Here is a 21627-nt window from a genome sequence, read left to right on the forward strand (position 1 = left end):
TTTTGTCAGCGTACAGGTCAGAGTAAGATTTAAATATTTCCTCTTTGTCTCATGTTCAGGGTGCGGTGAAGACTTGGAGAGATTTAGATTTTATTAACCCGCAATAATCTTGAAGTGGGAAACACAGAAAGGCAGGAAGAAAATCAACCAACAGATACACAAGATAAATAATTTCAAATGAAGAGGAAATAATAACTAGAGTCTGGGCAGGAAGTCACGTAGTGGGCAAATCATGACTTCAATACAGTACAAAGGTACAAGACATGAAGTCCAGAGACTGGTGTGAGATAAATAAACTTCCTCTGCATGTTGCAGCAAAACACTGAGGAATAATGTTTCTCATATGGCTGACTCACTGTCTTCACTATTCATTTAACCTGTTATGTTTTGCTGTTGAAGAAAAGCTAAAAATAAACTGCAACAAGTATGTGATGTCCTGAGATGCCTTTAGTGCTTTGTTTCATACCAACAGCATCTTGTGCCAAAGTATGTCTCTTTGACCATGTCAAACCTGAAAGGCAACATATTCTTTCATACAGAGTTTCAGTAAGAGGTTAAGTAACATTGGAAAAACAGCAGAGCTTAAATGTCACACCAGGTGTTTGTCTGATCACCAGCAGAGCTGCATATAAGACAGGTCACTATTCCTCTGAGTGGAATTATTTACTGAATTCATCAGACCTTTCTTATCAACACTGGTGAGTACACGCAGTAAAGGTCCAGCCAGACTGGGAGTCGATCCGGGGACCAGCTGCTCAGGGCACTTAGGCCCATGGGGGCGCCCCCCAACTATGATTTTTAAATATCAGGAAAGTCATTTTAAATTCTGTAGCTATGTATCACTGACCAGTGTCAGCAATTACTGATAAATAAAATATTCAATATTCAATATACTAGATTGAATACAATGAATATACATTTTTTCTTGCAAGTTTTTAATTAACCCTTCTGTTCCATTGTTTGTTAGAACCTATGATAGATTCCAGTGCAGAAAAAATTAAGGTAAAAATAACCTTCAATACCCTCAACGCATGTTTACAATCCTGTAATGCTTTGTTTCATACTAACTTTATCTTGTGCCAAAGTATATCTCTTTAATCATGTCAAACCTGAAAGGCAACAAATCCTTCCATACAGAGTTTCAGTAAGAGGTTGAATAACACTGGAAAAACAGAAGGTCTTAAAATGTCACTCAGGTGTTTGTTCGACAGCAGAGCTGCAAATAAGACAGGTCACTATTCCTCTGAGAAGATTCACTTACTGAATTCATCAGGCCTTTCTTATCAACACAGCAGTGTCTCTTCCAAACACTGGTGAGTACAGCTGATAATATTATTCTTGTTAAAGCAGCAAATGTCAGCTCCCTGATGATGGTCTAATGGAACTTTAACTTAAAGTGATATGTCACCAGTCCATTTAAAATGACCTTCCTGATGTTCAAAATTCACAGTTTGATGTTTCTAAATGAGTAATCAAGAATTCTGTGATTGCATTTTTGCTTACTCTCACATTTTCCCCCTCAGTGTGTAGATATGGCTGCTGCCAGCTGTCTGCTGACTGAGGATCAGTTTCTGTGCTCCATCTGTCTGGATGTCTTCACTGATCCAGTCACATTACCATGTGGACACAACTTCTGTAACAAATGCATCACAGAACACTGGGATATTAACGTCACATGCCAGTGTCCCAACTGTAAAAGGTTTTTCTACATGAGACCTGAGCTGAGGGTCAATACTTTAATCTCTGAGATGGCTGCTCAGTTCAGACAGTCGGCTCAACAGAAAGCCAGCAGCAGCAGCTCAGAGCAACAAGCTGCCAAACCAGGAGAAGTTTCCTGTGACGTCTGCACTGGAACCAAACTGAAGGCTCTGAAGTCCTGCCTGGTGTGTCTGACCTCCTACTGTGAGACTCACCTGGAGCCTCATCTGACAGTATCAGGCCTGAAAAGACATCAGCTGATCGACCCTGTGGAGAACCTGGAAGACAGGATGTGTACGAAGCACGAAAAACTGTTGGAGCTGTTCTGTAAGACCGACCAGATATATATCTGTATGGTCTGCACGTACTCAGACCACAAAAACATAATGTTGTTCCTCTGAAAGAAGAATATGAAAGAAAAAAGGCAGAGCTGAGGAAGACAGAGGATGAAATTCAGCAGATGATCCAGAAGAGACGACTGAAGATTCAGAAGATCAAGAGCTCAGTGGAGCTCAGTAAGGAAAATGCACAAAGACAGATAGCAGATGGTGTTCAGGTCTTCACTGCTCTGAAGGAGTCTGTTGAGAGAAGTCAGGCTGAATTCATCAAGACCATCAAAGAGCAGCAAAGAACAACAGAGAAACAGGCTGAAGACTTCATCAAAGAGCTGGAACAGGAAATCTCTGAGCTGAAGAAGAGAAGCTCTGAGGTGGAGCAGCTCTCACATTCTGAAGACCACCTCCACCTCCTCCAAAGGTTCTCATCCCTGAACACTGCTCCACCCACCAAGGACTGGACAAAAGTTAGTGTCCGTCCTCCATCTTATGCAGGGAGTGTGGAGACAGCTGTGAATCAGCTAGAGAAGTTGTTCAGTGAACAAATGAAGGAGAAGCTGTTTGAGGCCGAGCTGAAGAGAGTCCAGCAGTATGCAGTAGATGTGAACTCTTATAGAGTTCATCCCATAGCCACCCAGTCTAATAATGACTGCAGATGTGTCTTATCAATGCAGGGCTTCACTTCAGGAAGATTTTACTTTGAGTTTCCAGTTAATAAGTGGTCTCCATGGACTGTAGGAGTGACCAAAAAGTTCAACATCAAGAGACAAATCACACTGAGCCCCAAAAAAGGTTACTGGACTATATGTTTGACACAACAAGGTTTGCTCTATGCTCCTGCTGATCCATTGGTCTATCTGCATTTGAAATCTCGTCCTGAGAAGGTAGGAGTGTTTGTGGATTATGAGGAGGGTCTGGTCTCCTTTTATGATGCTAATACTGCAGCTCTTATCTACTCCTTCACTGGCTGCTCCTTCACTGACAAACTCTACCCATTCTTCAGTCCCTGTCCCAATGATGGTCTTAAAATCCACCCCTTTGGGGTGCTCCAGTGGTTCTCCCGATAGGATGCATGATCTTAAAGCTTGGTTTATACTTCTGTGTAGGACTGATGCAGAGTTTTGAGATCTCAACCCTCCTGTTACCTATACAAATGAGTTAACATCAAATCCCCATACAAAAGATAGAAAACACAGAGTCCTGTCATATGATTTAGCCTTTGGACATCTCAAGAGAGACTTTAGAAAATCTGTTGTAAAGGTCAGAGTGGTCTGGTTGTTATAACTTACAGCTGGATTTTGCCAACCAGCAGTGGATTATATCCTGAACTCTGGAGCTCTTGGCTTGTGTGGCTAGGATGGACTTTAAGAGAACTTTGGGACCTTGGACAGAGTCAGGGGTTTTCAACATTGTTCCAGTGTGGCTGGTGATTGTATCTGGCTCAGAAGAGCTACTCAGTCGGGTGCAGCTCCGGAGGCAGCAGGGTAGGTACCCGAAGATTGGCAGCTAGATGAATCTTCCAGTTGTACTGCTCTTATATCAGTTTTTACTGTGTCCTCCTCACCGTCATCTAATGTCAAATTATATGTGGTGTGAGGTGATTTAACAGAATGTAAAGTTTCAGTATTTGTTTGGTTATGTTTCAGTAGCTGATATGAAAATTAAACCAGTGTTTGTCGAAAATAACCAGTGTTAAAGTAAGTGTCAATAAGTAAAACCAGTGTTTGTGGTGAATAGGTGACAGCTGGACGCCCTCTAGTGGAATATATCACAAACTGCAGTATGAGGCCACATGAGGACGAACTGTCATTAATTATCTGATAATAAACAAATGACATGAATTTAGGAAAGCAGTAAACTTTACGAGTTTAAGATTGACCTATAACACCCAACAACAGTTAGAGAGGCAATTTTCACATTCACCACCAGAAATTCCTCTTGATTGCAGATTGATTCAGACACAACTATTTTAACATGATAATTTAATTTCACATAACAAGTAACACCACCACCTTTCTTTGGTCTATCAGCTCAATAAACATTGTACCCATCAATGTTTCACATATTACAACAATGTGTGCATCCATTGATTCAACCCACATTCTAATCATGTCCACTGAGATCAACAACATTTAGACCAGACAGTGAAAATAAATCAGATGGTGTCTGGATAGAGTCAGGACCAGGGTTAGGCTGCAAACAATCAGCCATCTGTGTTTATCAGCTACACACTGGACATGGATTGTTACTTTTCTTCTTCATAATGTGATCAGTCAGAAATCTGTCACATAAAGAAGAGATGGGAAAGACTCCTACTGCAGAAACTCAGAGAAACAAACAGGAAAAACTGTTTCAAAGGTTTTTTCTCCAACAGACAATAAAACCTGATACAGAGCTACAGTGAGAGGTGGAGTCTCACCGTCACGTTTCCTCAAATGAAAGTGAAAGTTTGTCTGAGCGACAGCAGAGCTGCAGCCGAGACGAGTCTGAGGAGAATTTAAAGTGAATCCATCAACAGCAGAGTGTGAGACAAACCCTGGTGAGTACAGCTGCTGATATTTACTGTTTAAAACGACCGACATCTACAAAAACTTCTCAGGTCGGTGGTTCAGACTCTCAGGACCAGAGGCCTGAGGTCTGGATTACGAAGCAGGATCTGATGTTACCGAGGTAACTTCAGGTTTTCGAGGTTACGACGGTGGTTCTTATTAGCGGGGGGAATTAAACGGTTAACCTGCTCCGGAACAGGTTCTGTTCAGAGGATCAGATCAGAACCTGTCAACTACTGACCAGATCACTGGAAAACTACAGGATCCCGACATGGACAAAAGAGTTTACAGTGTGACAGATAACAAAGATCAGTTGATACCTTTATAGAAAAGTAGAGTCATTTTGTTGTTCCAGTTCTTCCATGTGTTCACTGTTTTACAACGGAGCTGTTGACACAAACAGGGGAGTGCATCATGTTAAATAAATAAATGACTGTTACAGCTTCATTTTAATTGAATTCTACACAGAAAAGCCCCAGGCAAACCACTGCACCACTGTGCCATAATACATAACTTACTTTTTTCACTACACATGAAGTCAGCCATTTTAGATTTCATGTCTCAATTTTGATTTTCTGAAATAATTTTTGAAACCTTTAGGATGTAGAAAAAAAGTCAGTACTACAGTTTGATATGGCAGTTATGCATGGGCAACATTGATTACTTTTAAGATTATTAAGGTGCTAGAGTCAAGTCAAGTCAAGTCAAGTCAAATTTTATTTATATAGCGCCAATTCACAACAGAAGTTATCTCGAGACGCTGTACATACAGAGCAGGTCTAGACCATACTCTTTATCTTATAAGATTTACAGAGAAAAACCCAACAGATCCCACCATGAGCAAGCACTAGGCGACTGTGGCAAGGAAAAACTTCCTTTTAAGAGGCAGAAACCTCGAGCAGAACCGGACTCAAGGTGGGCGGCCATCTGCCTCGACCGGTTGGGTTTAGACAGAAAGAGAGGGGGGTGGGGGAATGGGGTAGGAGAAAGACAACATTGCAGATACACAGACTAAGTCAAAGTGTAAATAGTAGTAGTAATAATAGTAATAATAATAATAATAGTAATAATTATTATTACAGCTAAAGGAATAATAATGACAAACGATGGTACATTAATAGCACTAACACTATCAATAACACTAGTAAAAGTTTTAATTATTGTTGCATGGTGCTCAGAAACTTTGCACATGCATCATAAATGGCCTAACTTGATATCTGATATGGGTCCAAAGCACAGATGTGGCAAAATGGCTCGATAGTGCCCCCTACAAAATTTCAACAAAGTAGTTCTTGCAGTACATTTCTCCTTTGGTAACCACATGTAACATCCCTGACCTGCACAAAGTTGTGAGGGCCTGATCAATGATGCTTGCAGTTTTAATACAGTTTTGTTTTTTCCCATTTTCCCCCTCAGTGTGTGGATATGGCTGCTGCCAGCTGTCTGCTGACTGAGGATCAGTTTCTGTGCTCCATCTGTCTGGATGTCTTCACTGATCCAGTCACCTTACCATGTGGACACAACTTCTGTAGAAACTGCATCACACAACACTGGGATATTAACGTCCCCTGCCAGTGTCCCAACTGTAAAGAGGTTTTCTACATGAGACCTGAGCTGAGGGTCAATACTTTCATCTCTGAGATGGCTGCTCAGTTCAGACAGTCGGCTCAACAGAAAGCCAGCAGCAGCAGCTCAGAGCAACAAGTTGCCAAACCAGGAGAAGTTTCCTGTGATGTCTGCACTGGAACCAAACTGAAGGCTCTGAAGTCCTGCCTGGTGTGTCTGACCTCCTACTGTGAGACTCACCTGGAGCCTCATCTGACAATGTCAGGCCTGAAAAGACATCAGCTGATCGACCCTGTGGAGAACCTGGAAGACTGGATGTGTACGAAGCACGATAAACCTCTGGAGCTGTTCTGTAAGACCGACCAGACATGTGTCTGCATGCTCTGCTCTGTTTTAGACCACAGGACACATGAGTTTGTTCCTCTGAAAGAAGAATATGAAGGAAAGAAAGCAGAGCTGGAGAAGACAAAGGATGAAATTCAGCAGATGATCCAGAAGAGACGATTGAAGATTCAGGAGATCAAACACTCTGTGGAGCTCAGTGAGGAAGTTGCAGACAGAGAAATAGCAGAAGGTGTTCAGGTCTTCACTGCTCTGAAGGAGTCTGTTGAGAGAAGTCAGGCTGAATTCATCAAGACCATCAAAGAGAAGCAGAGAACAACAGAGAAACAGGCTGAAGACTTCATCAAAGAGCTGAAACAGGAAATCTCTGAGCTGGAGAAGAGAAGCTCTGAGGTGGAGCAGCTCTCATGCTCTGAAGACCACCTCCACCTTCTCCAAAGGTTCTCATCCCTGTACACTGCTCCACCCACCAAGGACTGGACAGAAGTCAATGTCTGTCCTCCATCTTATGCAGGGAGTGTGGTGAGAGCTTTGAACCAGCTGGAGAAGACTCTCAGCGAACAGATGAAGAAGCTGTTTGAAGCAGAGCTGAAGAAGGTTCAGCAGTATGCAGTGGATGTGACACTGGATCCTGATATAGTCCATCTCAGACCCACCCAGTCTAATGCTAAACAACAGGTAAACCAGGGTGATGACTGTAGATGTGTCTTATCACAGCAGGGCTTCACTTCAGGAAGATTTTACTTTGAGGTTCAGGTTAAAAAGTGTTTTAGGTGGACTGTAGGAGTAACCAGACAATCCAACAGAAAGAGAGAAGTCACACTGAGCCCTGATAATGGTTACTGGACTGTATGTTTGAAGCAGCTGGGTGGGTACTTTGCTCCTGCTGAACCATCAGTCTGTCTCTCTCTGAAGTCAAAGCCCAAGAAGGTGGGGGTGTTTGTGGATTATGAGGAGGGTCTGGTCTCCTTTTATGACGTTGATACTGCAGCTCTCATCTACTCCTTCACTGGCTGCTCCTTCACTGGCAAACTCTACCCATTCTTCAGTCCCTGTCCCAATGATGGTCTTAAAATCCACAGCACTGAAATGGATTGTGTGTTACAATGAGTAGAAACATTAGATTTAGAAAAGTTTATCCTCCATATAATGTGACAGTATAAACTTTATCTTTGATTTGTTTCCATCTAAATGTTTTTCATTATATCATATTAACCTGCGATGTCCCATTGCTTCTGAGATTATTGATCCAATCTAATGTAGTCTAGTCACTTCTATAAAGTACAATCGCTGTCATCAAAACTGTTCAAAAATTACAAAAACGTAGCAGAAAAAAGAAGCTTGTGCAGAAATCACTGAATGTCTGGGTGGTAAGTCAAACCACAGATGGTTGTGTCTATGAAACATGTTTGCTTCTCACACAAATTAATTATGAATTCAACTGAATTTTGTTAACAACTTTTACCTTATACTGTGGAAAATTTATTGAAATAAGTAAAACCCAATAAAGAATATTTGATGGTTGTAGGGCAGTTAATTCAGGTGATTTGTCTTGTGTCACATTGTAGTCATCATAGTCTAAAAGTTGTTTTTTTTAGAAACATACATTTTCATATATTATCACACCCTTTAAACTTTTAAACTTAATTACTGTGTCCTCTTCAATATCAGTGCAGCTTCATAATCTAATGTCAAATTATATGTGGTGTGAGGTGATTTAATGCAATGCAAAGTTTCAGTTTTTGTTCAGTTATGTTTCAGTAGGTGATATAACTCTCTAAAGATAAAAGTTATAACTGCATATCAGATCAATCATCAATAAACTGAGTGATTTTGATGTTTTCTGCTTTTTGATTCTGTTTTGAAAATGTAACAAACACAGTTAATGTAAATGTCACCAATAAATAAAACATGATTCTTATGAAGTCTTTGATTTTTCCAGTTCTTTCTCAGTGTAGAGGTCAGAGTAAGATTTAAAGTTTTCCACCTTTGTCTCATGCTCAGGGTACGATGAAGACCTGGAGAGATTTAGATTTTTATTTTATTACTTGGATTTTTGCACCATGGAGTTTTATTCTGTGAACTGAACTCTGTCTAAAGCCTGAGCTAAAGCTAATATATACAAACATAACGGCAAAACTTGCAGCAGGTCATCAACACTTCTCAATATCTCATCTGTTTTTGAAAATAAAATATCTGCACAATGTTTGAGTTTGGGGGAAAAGATGGAACCTAAATCTAAAAACAACTGAGAGTGTTATCTAGTGTCATCTAATGTCAAATACTACATAATATATGAGGCAATTTAAGGTACTGTAAACCTTTTGTTATGTTTGAGCAGTGATGTGAAAACTAAACCAGTGTTTGTAGTGAATAAGTGACAGCTGGACGCCCTCTAGTGGATTCTGTCAAAACTGTAGCATGAAGCCACATGAGGATGAGGACCATTAACTATCGGATACTGAAACAACTGACTTGAAATCAGGAGAGCAATAAACTCTACATTACTTTCAAAAAAACGACTGGGCTTAAAGACAAACACTGGACTGAGCCCATCCCAGTTAAAACAGTTTCTTTATACTTTAGTCTGGATAAAAGATGATTCCAAAGAGTTTAAGATTGACCTATAACACCCAACAGTTAGACAGAGGATATCTGTCATTTCTTCATTCACCACCAGAAATTCCTCTTGATTGCAGATTGATTCAGACACAACTATTTTAACATGATATTTTAATTTCACATAACAAGTAACACCACCACCTTCCTTTGGTCTATCAGCTCAATAAACATTGTACCCATCAATGTTTCACATATTACAACGTGTGCATCCATTGATTCAACCCACATTCTAATCATGTCCACTGAGATCAACAACATTTAGACCAGACAGTGAAAATAAATCAGATGGTGTCTGGATAGAGTCAGGACCAGGGTTAGGCTGCAAACAATCAGCCATCTGTGTTTATCAGCTCCACACTGGACATGGATTGTTCAACAGGCAAAGAGCAGGTGCATCAATAAACAAACACACTGTGAGATGAACTCACCTGGAGTGAAGGTGGGAGAGGGGAGGAGAAGAGGGGAGGATCATGGTGGTTGGAGAGGCTCAGCAGGTGGAGACTGAGAGGTGGAGGAGGTCACCGAGACCCAGCAGAGATGGAGACACCGATTCAGAGGATCAGAGCAGTTTATATCCTCATGAGATGATCCAGGACAGAGATCCTCATAATGTTCAGAACATTAAGTACAAAGTAAAAACATGAAGCTCCTGATTTAACTTTAGAAAAATGTGAAATAAGTATTTTACTTAAACCTCAGAATAACAGAGAAGCTTCCATCTCAGATTTTACTTTTCTTCTTCATAATGTGATCAGTCAGAAATCTGTCACATAAAGAAGAGATGGGAAAGACTCCTACTGCAGAAACTCAGAGAAACAAACAGGAAAAACTGTTTCAAAGGTTTTTTTTCCAACAGACAATAAAACCTGATACAGAGCTACAGTGAGAGGTGGAGTCTCACCGTCACGTTTCCTCAAATGAAAGTGAAAGTTTGTCTGAGCGACAGCAGAGCTGCAGCCGAGACGAGTCTGTTTGTCTGAGGAGAATTTAAAGTGAATCCATCAACAGCAGAGTGTGAGACAAACCCTGGTGAGTACAGCTGCTGATATTTACTGTTTAAAACGACCGACATCTACAAAAACTTCTCAGGTCGGTGGTTCAGACTCTCAGGACCAGAAGCCTGAGGTCTGGATTACGAAGCAGGATCTGATGTTACCGAGGTAACTTCAGGTTTTCGAGGTTACGACGGTGGTTCTTATTAGCGGGGGGAATTAAACGGTTAACCTGCTCCGGAACAGGTTCTGTTCAGAGGATCAGATCAGAACCACTGATGGGACTGGAGGCGTGTACCGAATTTAAAGGGACGTGTCAGATGAAGCCCCGCTCCGAGGCTTATCGTATTCCGAGAAACCACATGCCTTATGATAAACGAGGCCTCGGTTTGCGTGCTGTACGTCACAGTTTCGTTTTGCGTGTCAATTTTTAAAAGCGTCGTAAACATCCGGCACTTCACGGGTTGTTGCAAGTTAGTGTGGTTCCTGCGCCTTCAGTGTTGCAGAGTTTGTAGGTGGTGTGGTTCCCAGAGTATCTGTTATCATTATTATCATCATTATTTATGTGAGTGTATGAAAAGCAGTTTTCTTGATAGGAAAAGTTCATGATTTGATGATGATTTGGCCACTACACATTAACTCGACTATAGATGTCGCCAGTGAGCGCTGTTGAATGAAGCTTCGAGTAATGAACCTTTAGACGAACCAATGGGCCAGGAAGCCTCAAAGCTTCCGGAAGCTTCATTTGGTCATCATCAATCAGAACCTGTCAACTACTGACCAATCAGATCACTGGAAGACTTAAGTTATCATTCCTACAGGATCCCGACATGGACAAAAGAGTTTACAATAACTGGACAGACGGTAAAGATCAATAGATACCTTTACTGATCAGTGGAATGGTTTTGTAGATCCAGTTCTTCCATGTGTTTACTGTGGGTTTAAAACAGAGCTTTTGACAAACATGGAGAGAGTGGATCATATTGAATAAATATACTGTTATAGCTTCATTCCTGACAGTGTTGATGCTCTTATTCTTATTCCATCACTGCTGCTCAGAATAACATGAGGTGACTGTTACAGTCACAATCTGACATTACTTTAAAATTCTACAATTCTTTAAAAATCTGCATCACATGCTCTTAACAGTTTGTTCACCATCAGACAAAAGAGCAAAAGCATCAGAATCTCTGTTCAATTAAAACCTCTGAGTGATGTTTGGAGAAATAGTTTCACTTTCCTACTAAATTCAGCTTGTTGCAGTGTCAAGATGACTCCACTAATCACAGTTCGATTTTATTAAACAGTCAAAAGATACATAATTAGAGTCTGACCACTGAGGATGCCGGGGACCTTTTGTTTTTGTGGAAATTATTATAACTATTCTCCTATGGTAATACATTTTTGAGGGGCCTGGACTTTTTACCTCAGTTTGATATTACAGTTGTTCATGGGTGTCACACATTGGCTCTATAGTGCCCCCTATCTACTTTTAACATTTTTGAGGTGCTCAGAAGTAGCTTGATTTCTGATTTAAATCTTGGGCATGGGTGTGTCAAATAGCTCAAAAGCACCCTCCACAAAATTTCAAAATAACCTTGCAGTACATTTCACCATGATGTGCCAAATTTGGTTGCACATTTAAGTTTTAACTACAGTTTCCCCCCCCCCCCCATTTTCACCCTTAGTGTGTAGATATGGCTGCTGCCAGCTGTCTGCTGACTGAGGATCAGGGTGATTGTTGTGTGTATATAATGTGTTGGACTTGGCTGGAAATGTGGAATGTGTTGGAAAAAATGATCCAACCGAATTGTGGTAATTAGTAAAACCCAATTGAAGAATCTTTGATGGTTGTAGGTGAATAGGTTCAATTAATTTGCATAGTGTTGTTTTGTGGTCATCATACTCTAAAGGTTTATTGAAATTTTCATTTTCATGTATCATCACACCCTTTATCTTACCTAGAAAGTTCTCCTGATGTAGTTAAATTACTCTGTGCACATGTTACATCTCCCAGTTGTGCTGTTATCTAATATCTAATCTAATATTTTACTGTGTCCTCTTCAACATCACTGCAGCTTCATAATCTAATGTCAAATTATATGTGGTGTGAGGTGATTTAATGCAATGCAAAGTTTCAGTTTTTGTTTGGTTATGTTTCAGTAGGCGATATGAAAACTGAACTAGTGTTTGTAGAGAATAATTAACAGCGGAGGTCGCCGTCTAGTGATGTTTATCACAAACTGCAGCTGGAGGCCACACAAGGACATTCTGTGTACAAAGAAATAAAACTGCATTTCAGACAGTTAGTAAACACAAGTAATGTAAATGTCACCAATAAATAAAACATGATTCTTATGAAGTCTTTGATTTTTTTCCTTTTTTCTCAGTGTAGAGGTCAGAGTAAGATTTAAATCTTTCCTCATTTGTCTCATGCTCAAAGTATGATTTTGATTTTATAACTCGGATTTCTGCACTCTGTCTAAAGCCTTCGCTAAAGATAATTTACACACTTTTTTCTCCAGGGGAATTCATGTAATTTGATGTGGTCTTTAAATCAAATATTCTAAATGAATTTAATTAAAGATGAAATTACTAAACTAGCTACTTACTTAAAAGGCATAAAAGCTGAGGTAAAAGCAAGAACATGTTTCATTTGTAGATATTATGGTTTTCTTTTTGATCATCAAAACATAAAGCATATTATGATCTAAATGTTTTTTAGATTCCATGTAAAGTCAGTCACAGTAATTAATAATCAGCATATAAGGCACAGGAAAACTAAACCTTTACTTTGTAGTGGATAAGTGACAGCTGGATGCCCTCTAATGGAATCTGTCACAAACTGCAGCATGAGGCCATTTGAGGACAAGTTCTCTGATACTGAAACAAATGACGTGAATTCAGGAGAGCAATAAACTCTAAATTACTTCAGGAAAGTGAAGTGATTCCTGTGCTTTTTAATATCCAGTAATTACCTGACATACAGTCAGCTTTCTTTCACTATTTTAAGGTGCAATATTTTCTTTATTTTTACACGTGCAATATCTTCTATGGCTCCTGTTATACGTGTAATATTCTGTATATTTTGTATGGCTCTTGTTTGTCTTTGTTCTTGGTTTCACTAGTCCCTTTTTAATTTTATCTTTAATTTAATTTATATTTGGTGTTGGTGCTGCTGCTGTAACAAAGTCATTTCCTGTCAAGGATCAATAAAGTACTATTCTAAAACCTCTCCCACAGAGCTACAGTGAGAGGCGGAGCAACACTGAAATATGGGGAGAGCCTTGACGTCACATTTCCTGAAATGAAACTGAAAATTTATCTGTCAACAGCAGAGCTGCAGCCGAGACAAGCCTCTGTTTCTCTCTGAAGAAAAATTTAACTGAATCCATCAACAGCAGAGTCTGAGACAAACGCTGGTGAGTACAGCTGATGATATTTAATGTCTTTTTAACAGCCAACATTAATCCAAAACCTCAACTCTACTCAGAGAGGAAATACTCTTTTCATTGTTGACACTATTCTAATATATCTTTCATTTAACATGATACATAACAATACAAGTGAAAACAAACCTCCTGGTGTTCAAAGTTATTATTTGTTCTTTCTAAATGAAGAACCAAGAATTCAGTTTTTACATTTTTGATTTGTCACACTTTCACTTTCCCCCTCAGTGTGTAGATATGGCTGCTGCCAGCTGTCTGCTGACTGAGGATCAGTTTCTGTGCTCCATCTGTCTGGATGTCTTCACTGATCCAGTCACCTTACCATGTGGACACAACTTCTGTAGAAACTGCATCACAGAACACTGGGATATTAATGTCCTGTGCCAGTGTCCCAACTGTAAAGAGGTTTTCAACATGAGACCTGAGCTGAGGGTCAATACCTTGTTCTCTGATTTGGTTGCTCAGTTCAGAGAGTCAGCTCAACAGAAAACCAGCAGCAGCAGCTCAGAGCAACAAGCTGCCAAACCAGGAGAAGTTTCCTGTGACGTCTGCACTGGAACCAAACTGAAGGCTCTGAAGTCCTGTCTGGTTTGTCTGACCTCCTACTGTGAGACTCACCTGGAGCCTCATCTGACAAAATCAGGCCTGAAAAGACATCAGCTGATCGACCCTGTGGAGAACCTGGAAGACAGGATGTGTACGAAGCACGAAAAACTGTTGGAGCTGTTCTGTAAGACCGACCAGACATGTATCTGCATGCTCTGCTCTGTTTTAGACCATAAGACCCATGATGTTGTTCCTCTGAAAGAAGAATATGAAGGAGAGAGGACTGAGCTGAGGAAGACTGAAGTTGAAACTCAGCAGATGATCCAGAAGAGACGACTGAAGATTCAGGAGATCAAACACTCTGTGAAGCTCACTAGGGAAAGAGTAGACAGAGAAATAGCAGAAGGTGTTCAGGTCTTCAAAGCTCTGAAGGAGTCTGTTGAGAGATGTCAGGCTGAATTCACTGAGATAATCAGAGAGCAGCAGAGAACAACAGAGAAACAGGCTGAAGACTTCGTCAAAGAGCTGGAACAGGAAATCTCTGAGCTGAAGAAGAGAAGCACTGAGGTGGAGCAGCTCTCAAGTTCTGAGGACCACCTCCGCCTCCTTCAAAGGTTCTCATCCCTGAACACTGCTCCACCCACCAAGGACTGGACAAACGTCAGCGTTCGTCCTCCATCTTATGAGGCGAGAGTGTTGAGAGTTTTGAATCAGCTGGAGGAGTCTCTCAGTAAACAGGTGAAAAAGCTGTTTGAAGCCAAACTGAAGAAGGTCAAGCAGTATGCAGTGGGTGTGACACTGGATCCTGACATAGTCCATACCAAATTACCCCAGTCTAATGCTAAACAGAAGGTAAACCAGAATGATGACTGTAGGTGTGTCCTGTCCCAGCAGGGTTTCACCTCAGGAAGATTTTACTTTGAGGTTCAGGTTAAAAAGTGGTCTAAATGGACTGTGGGAGTGGCCAGAGAGCACTATATGAAGAGAGAAATCCCACTGAACCCCAGGAATGGTTACTGGACTTTATGTTTGACACGGCAACATGAGTATTTTGCTTCTGCTGAACCATCAGTCAGTCTCTTTCTTAAGTCAAAGCCTGAGAAGGTGGGGGTGTTTGTGGATTATGAGGAGGGTCTGGCTGCCTTTTTTGACATTGATACTGCAGCTCTCATCTACTGCTTTACTAGCTGCTCCTTCACTGGTAAAATCTATCCATTCTTCAGTCCCTGTCCCAATGATGCTGTTAAAATCCACAACACTGAAATTGGTTGTGTATTACAGTGAGTCAAAACATAGATTTTTATGAACCAAAAAATTCTGTCTCATATAATGTGTACATACACTGTATATTTCATCATATTAGCATGTAATATGTCCCATTGCTTCTGTGTTAAGTGATCCTATCTAATGTAGTCATTTCCATAAAGTACAATCCTTCAAAGCCAAAACTGACATAAAAATTGGCAGAAAAAAAAGAAGAAGAAGCTTGTACAGAAATCATTTAATGTCTGGGTGATTGTTGTGTGTATATAATGTGTTGGACTTTGGGAAAAAATACTGATGATCCAACTGAATTTTGTTAAAACCGCTCTTCTGATGGTGTGGTAATTAATATAAGTAAAACCCAATTGAAGAATCTTTGATGGTTGTAGGTGAATAGGTTCAATTGATTTGCAGAGTGTTGTTTTGTGGTCATCATACTCTAAAGGTTTTTTGAAATTTTCATTTTCATGTATCATCACACCCTTTATCTTACCTAGAAAGTTCTCCTGATGTAGTTAAATTACTCTGTGCACATGTTACATCTCCCAGTTGTGCTGTTATCTAATATCTAATCCAATATTTTATTGTGTCCTCTTCAACATCACTGCAGCTTCATAATCTAATGTCAAATTATATGTGGTGTGAGGTGATTTAATGCAATGCAAAGTTTTTGTTCAGTTATGTTTCAGCAGGTGATCTGAAAACTGAACCAGTGTTTGTAGAGAATAAGTAACAGCTGAGGTCGCCTTCTAGTGGACTTTATCACAAACTGCAGCTGGAGGCCACACAAGGACATTCTGTGTATAAAGGTAAAAGTTACAACTGCATATCAGACAATTAATAAACTGAGTGATTTTGATGTTTTCTGCTTTTTGATTCTGTTTTGAAAATGTAACAAACACAGTTAATGTAAACATCACCAATAAATAAAACATGATTCTTATGAAGTCTTTGATTTTTCCAGTTCTTTCTCAGTGTAGAGGTCAGAGTAAGATTTAAATCTTTCCTCATTTGTCTCATGCTCAAAGTATGATTTTGATTTTATAACTCGGATTTCTGCACTCTGTCTAAAGCCTTCGCTAAAGATAATTTACACACTTTTTTCTCCAGGGGAATTCATGTAATTTGATGTGGTCTTTAAATCAAATATTCTAAATGAATTTAATTAAAGATGAAATTACTAAACTAGCTACTTACTTAAAAGGCATAAAAGCTGAGGTAAAAGCAAGAACATGTTTCATTTGTAGATATTATGGTTTTCTTTTTGATCATCAAAACATAAAGCATATTATGATCTAAATGTTTTTTAGATTCCATGTAAAGTCAGTCACAGTAATTAATAATCAGCATATAAGGCACAGGAAAACTAAACCTTTACTTTGTAGTGGATAAGTGACAGCTGGATGCCCTCTAATGGAATCTGTCACAAACTGCAGCATGAGGCCATTTGGGGACAAGTTCTCTGATACTGAAACAAATGACGTGAATTCAGGAGAGCAATAAACTCTAAAGTTTTCCACCTTTGTCTCATGCTCAGGGTACGATGAAGACCTGGAGAGATTTAGATTTTTATTTTATTACTTGGATTTTTGCACCATGGAGTTTTATTCTGTGAACTGAACTCTGTCTAAAGCCTGAGCTAAAGCTAATATATACAAACATAACGGCAAAACTTGCAGCAGGTCATCAACACTTCTCAATATCTCATCTGTTTTTGAAAATAAAATATCTGCACAATGTTTGAGTTTGGGGGAAAAGATGGAACCTAAATCTAAAAACGACTGAGAGTGTTATCTAGTGTCATCTAATGTCAAATACTACATAATATATGAGGCAATTTAATGTACTGTAAACCTTTTGTTATGTTCATTCTAATCATGTCCACTGAGATCAACAACATTTAGACCAGACAGTGAAAATAAATCAGATGGTGTCTGGATAGAGTCAGGACCAGGGTTAGGCTGCAAACAATCAGCCATCTGTGTTTATCAGCTCCACACTGGACATGGATTGTTACTTTTCTTCTTCAGAATGTGATCAGTCAGAAATCTGTCACATAAAGAAGAGATGGGAAAGACTCCTACTGCAGAAACTCAGAGAAACAAACAGGAAAAACTGTTTCAAAGGTTTTTTCTCCAACAGACAATAAAACCTGATACAGAGCTACAGTGAGAGGTGGAGTCTCACCGTCACGTTTCCTCAAATGAAAGTGAAAGTTTGTCTGAGCGACAGCAGAGCTGCAGCCGAGACGAGTCTGTTTGTCTGAGGAGAATTTAAAGTGAATCCATCAACAGCAGAGTGTGAGACAAACCCTGGTGAGTACAGCTGCTGATATTTACTGTTTAAAACGACCGACATCTACAAAAACTTCTCAGGTCGGTGGTTCAGACTCTCAGGACCAGAAGCCTGAGGTCTGGATTACGAAGCAGGATCTGATGTTACCGAGGTAACTTCAGGTTTTCGAGGTTACGACGGTGGTTCTTATTAGCGGGGGGAATTAAACGGTTAACCTGCTCCGGAACAGGTTCTGTTCAGAGGATCAGATCAGAACCACTGATGGGACGAGGACTGGAGGCGTGTGTACCGAATTTAAAGGGACGTGTCAGATGAAGCCCCGCTCCGAGGCTTATCGTATTCCGAGAAACCAGATAAACGAGGCCTCGGTTTGCGTGCTGTACGTCACAGTTTCGTTTTGCGTGTCAATTTTTAAAAGCGTCGTAAACATCCGGCACTTCACGGGTTGTTGCAAGTTAGTGTGGTTCCTGCGCCTTCAGTGTTGCAGAGTTTGTAGGTGGTGTGGTTCCCAGAGTATCTGTTATCATTATTATCATCATTATTTATGTGAGTGTATGAAAAGCAGTTTTCTTGATAGGAAAAGTTCATGATTTGATGATGATTTGGCCACTACACATTAACTCGACTATAGATGTCGCCAGTGAGCGCTGTTGAATGAAGCTTCGAGTAATGAACCTTTAGACGAACCAATGGGCCAGGAAGCCTCAAAGCTTCCGGAAGCTTCATTTGGTCATCATCAATCAGAACCTGTCAACTACTGACCAATCAGATCACTGGAAGACTAAGGTTATCATTCCTACAGGATTTTGCCGTTATGGACAAAGAGTTTACAATAACTGGACAGACGGTAAAGATCAATAGATACCTTTACTGATCAGTGGAATGGTTTTGTAGATCCAGTTCTTCCATGTGTTTACTGTGGGTTTAAAACAGAGCTTTTGACAAACATGGAGAGAGTGGATCATATTGAATAAATATACTGTTATAGCTTCATTCCTGACAGTGTTGATGCTCTTATTCTTATTCCATCACTGCTGCTCAGAATAACATGAGGTGACTGTTACAGTCACAATCTGACATTACTTTACCTTCTTTAAAAATCTGCATCACATGCTCTTAACAGTTTGTTCGCCATCAGACAAAAGAGCAAAAGCATCAGAATCTCTGTTCAATTAAAATCTCTGAGTGATGTTTGGAGAAATAGTTTCACTTTCCTACTAAATTCAGCTTGTTGCAGTGTCAAGATGACTCCACTAATCACAGTTCGATTTTATTAAACAGTCAAAAGATACATAATTAGAGTCTGACCACTGAGGATGCCGGGGACCTTTTGTTTTTGTGTAAATTATTATTATAACTATTCTCCTACTGAAATGCATTTTTGAGGGCCACAGAAGTGCCGTAACTGGATCTCTGATATAGAACTTAGGCACAGGTGTGGCAAATGTGTGTGGCACCCACTATAAAATTTCAACAAAACACCCTTGCAGTACATTTCACCACAATGTAGAAAATTTGGTCACACATGTAACATCCCAAGCCAGAATCCCTGATGTGCACAACAGTGTGAGTGCCTGATCAATGTGCTTTAAATTTTAACTACAGACTTTTTTTCCCCCTCAGTGTGTAGATATGGCTGCTGCCAGCTGTCTGCTGACTGAGGATCAGTTTCTGTGCTCCATCTGTCTGGATGTCTTCACTGATCCAGTCACCTTACCATGTGGACACAACTTCTGTAACAAATGCATCACAGAACACTGGGATATTAACGTCCCCTGCCAGTGTCCCAACTGTAATGAGGTTTTCAACATGAGACCTGAGCTGAGGGTCAATACCTTGTTCTCTGATTTGGCTGCTCAGTTCAGAAGGTCAGTCCAACAGAAAACCAGCAGCAGCAGCTCAGAGCAACAAGCTGCCAAACCAGGAGAAGTTCCCTGTGATGTCTGCACTGGAACCAAACTGAAGGCTCTGAAGTCCTGTCTGGTTTGTCTGACCTCCTACTGTGAGACTCACCTGGAGCTTCATCTGACAATGTCAGGCCTGAAAAGACATCAGTTGATTGACCCTGTGGAGAACCTGGAAGACAGGATGACCAGACATGTGTCTGCATGCTCTGGACCATTTTAGACCACAAGACCCATGATGTTGTTCCTCTGAAGGAAGAATATGAAGGAAAGAAGGCAGAGCTGGAGAAGACAGAGGATGAAATTCAGCAGATGATCCAGAAGAGACGACTGAAGCTTCAGGAGATCAAACGCTCTGTGGAGCTCAGTGAGGAAGTTGCAGACAGAGAAACAGCAGAAGGTGTTCAGGTCTTCACTGCTCTGAAGGAGTCTGTTGAGAGAAGTCAGGCTGAATTCATCAAGACCATCAAAGAACAGCAAAGAACAACAGAGAAACAGGCTGAAGACTTCATCAAAGAGCTGAAACAGGAAATCTCTGAGCTGGAGAAGAGAAGCTCTGAGGTGGAGCAGCTTTCACACTCTGAAGACCACCTCCGCCTCGTCCAAAGCTTCTCATCCTTGCTCCACCCACCAAGGACTGGACAGACGTCAGTATCTGTCCTCCATCTTATGCAGGGAGTGTGGTGAGAGCTTTGAATCAGCTGGAGGAAATGCTCAGTGAACAGATGAAGAAGCTGTTTGAAGCAGAGCTGAAGAAGGTTCAGCAGTATGCAGTGGATGTGACACTGGATCCTGATATAGTCCATCTCAGACCCACCCAGTCTGATGATGACTGTAGATGTATCTCAACAGAGCAGGGTTTCTCTTCAGGAAGATTTTATTTTGAGGTTCAGGTTAAAGGATGGACTTTAGGAGCGACCAGAAATTCCTACATGAATTCTTCTGTGAAGAGACAAATCACACTGAGCCCTGACAGTGGTTACTGGACTGTATGTTTGACACAGCAAGGTGAGTACTTTGCTCCCACTTACACATCAGTTGAAGCCTGAGAAGGTGGGTGTGTTTGTGAATTATAAGGAGGGCCTGGTCTCCTTTTATGACGTTGATACTGCAGCTCTCATCATTCACTGGCTGCTCCTTCACTGATACAGTGACATGTTGTAAAACATCACTGCTATGGATGAGTTGAGGCTCAACAAGGACAGGGATTCAGTGAGGTGACATTAGTGATGTTATTCCTCGTGGCCTTTATGCATCATCTTACTGCAGTTCGTGGTGTTGTGGTTGAACAAGTTGGTTGTGTTGCTTTGCATTGCAGATGTAAGTTCAGTATTTGATAAATATTTTTATTCATATCTAAATGAAAATAAAAAAGATGTGATATAAGATATATGTCAAATAATTGCAAATATGACAGAATAGTAAGTTCAGATAGTAAACATATCAAATGTGTGGAAATGAAAAACAAAAAGAAAACTTGGTTTGAGGGAAATGTCTTTGGTGTTTCAGCAGGACAATGAAATTGGCCAGCAATGAGTCCCATTTTGTAGCCCCTGCTCCAGTGATTGTGTTAAAGAGGCTTTGAGGAATTACATTGAGTGTTTCTCATCAAAACATGTTGTGTGTGTCCTTGATCTCTATCAAATGTTTTGAATGTATTCCCTTCCTTTTACAATAAAAATGGACAGAAACATTTAATTATTATGAGCAAAAACAAAAACAAAAAACAAAACAAAAAAAACCATCATGTATTGTTATATGATGCTACTTTTCCAGTCAAGTTTTGCTTTACATCATCTTTTCTTGTAATAAGTTTGAATTGCTTCTTCCTATTGGAAATAATATGAGATAAGTGAGTCTTTATGATGTAGTCTAATCTTTTATATTAAGTACCTTCATGACCTTGAAACATGGTGAACCTTTTGCAGATTTTATGACATGTCTGAGTGGTAAATTCAAACCATTGATTGTTCAATCTGTTGGATTCTTGTGGTAATTAGATGAGTAAAACCCAGTGGAAGAATTTTTGATGGTTGTAGGTCAGTAGATTCAGTTGATTTGTCTTG

The 21627-nt window shown here is 40.2% G+C and overlaps 1 protein-coding gene across 8 annotated transcripts; it reads left to right on the plus strand.

The window, feature by feature from the left end:
- The first annotated feature begins 46 nt into the window (after positions 1 to 46).
- Positions 47 to 20261, plus strand: LOC108902832 (E3 ubiquitin-protein ligase TRIM11). 8 transcript variants are annotated; one of them, XM_051073117.1, is made up of 4 exons: positions 47 to 698; positions 968 to 1002; positions 1138 to 1313; positions 13782 to 16293. In XM_051073117.1, exon 4 carries the CDS (start codon positions 13791 to 13793, stop codon positions 15381 to 15383), a length of 1593 nt encoding a protein of 530 aa, XP_050929074.1. In that variant the 5' UTR covers positions 47 to 698; positions 968 to 1002; positions 1138 to 1313; positions 13782 to 13790; the 3' UTR covers positions 15384 to 16293. The 8 variants fall into 8 exon arrangements, 7 of the variants coding, with proteins under 7 accessions (XP_050929074.1, XP_050929075.1, XP_050929076.1 ...); XM_051073118.1 differs by having other exon boundaries at positions 1197 to 1313; XM_051073116.1 differs by lacking the exons at positions 47 to 698; positions 968 to 1002; positions 1138 to 1313 and adding exons at positions 4518 to 4572; positions 13348 to 13526.
- The last annotated feature ends 1366 nt before the right edge of the window (positions 20262 to 21627 follow it).

Source organism: Lates calcarifer, linkage group LG10, assembly GCF_001640805.2.
Source record: "Lates calcarifer isolate ASB-BC8 linkage group LG10, TLL_Latcal_v3, whole genome shotgun sequence".
Taxonomy (NCBI): Eukaryota; Metazoa; Chordata; class Actinopteri; family Centropomidae; genus Lates; species Lates calcarifer.

What these genes read in the sequence shown, in the direction of transcription:
- LOC108902832 (XM_051073117.1), top strand. Translation starts at nt 13,791, where the DNA reads ATGGCTGCTGCCAGCTGTCTGCTGACTGAGGATCAGTTTCTGTGCTCC.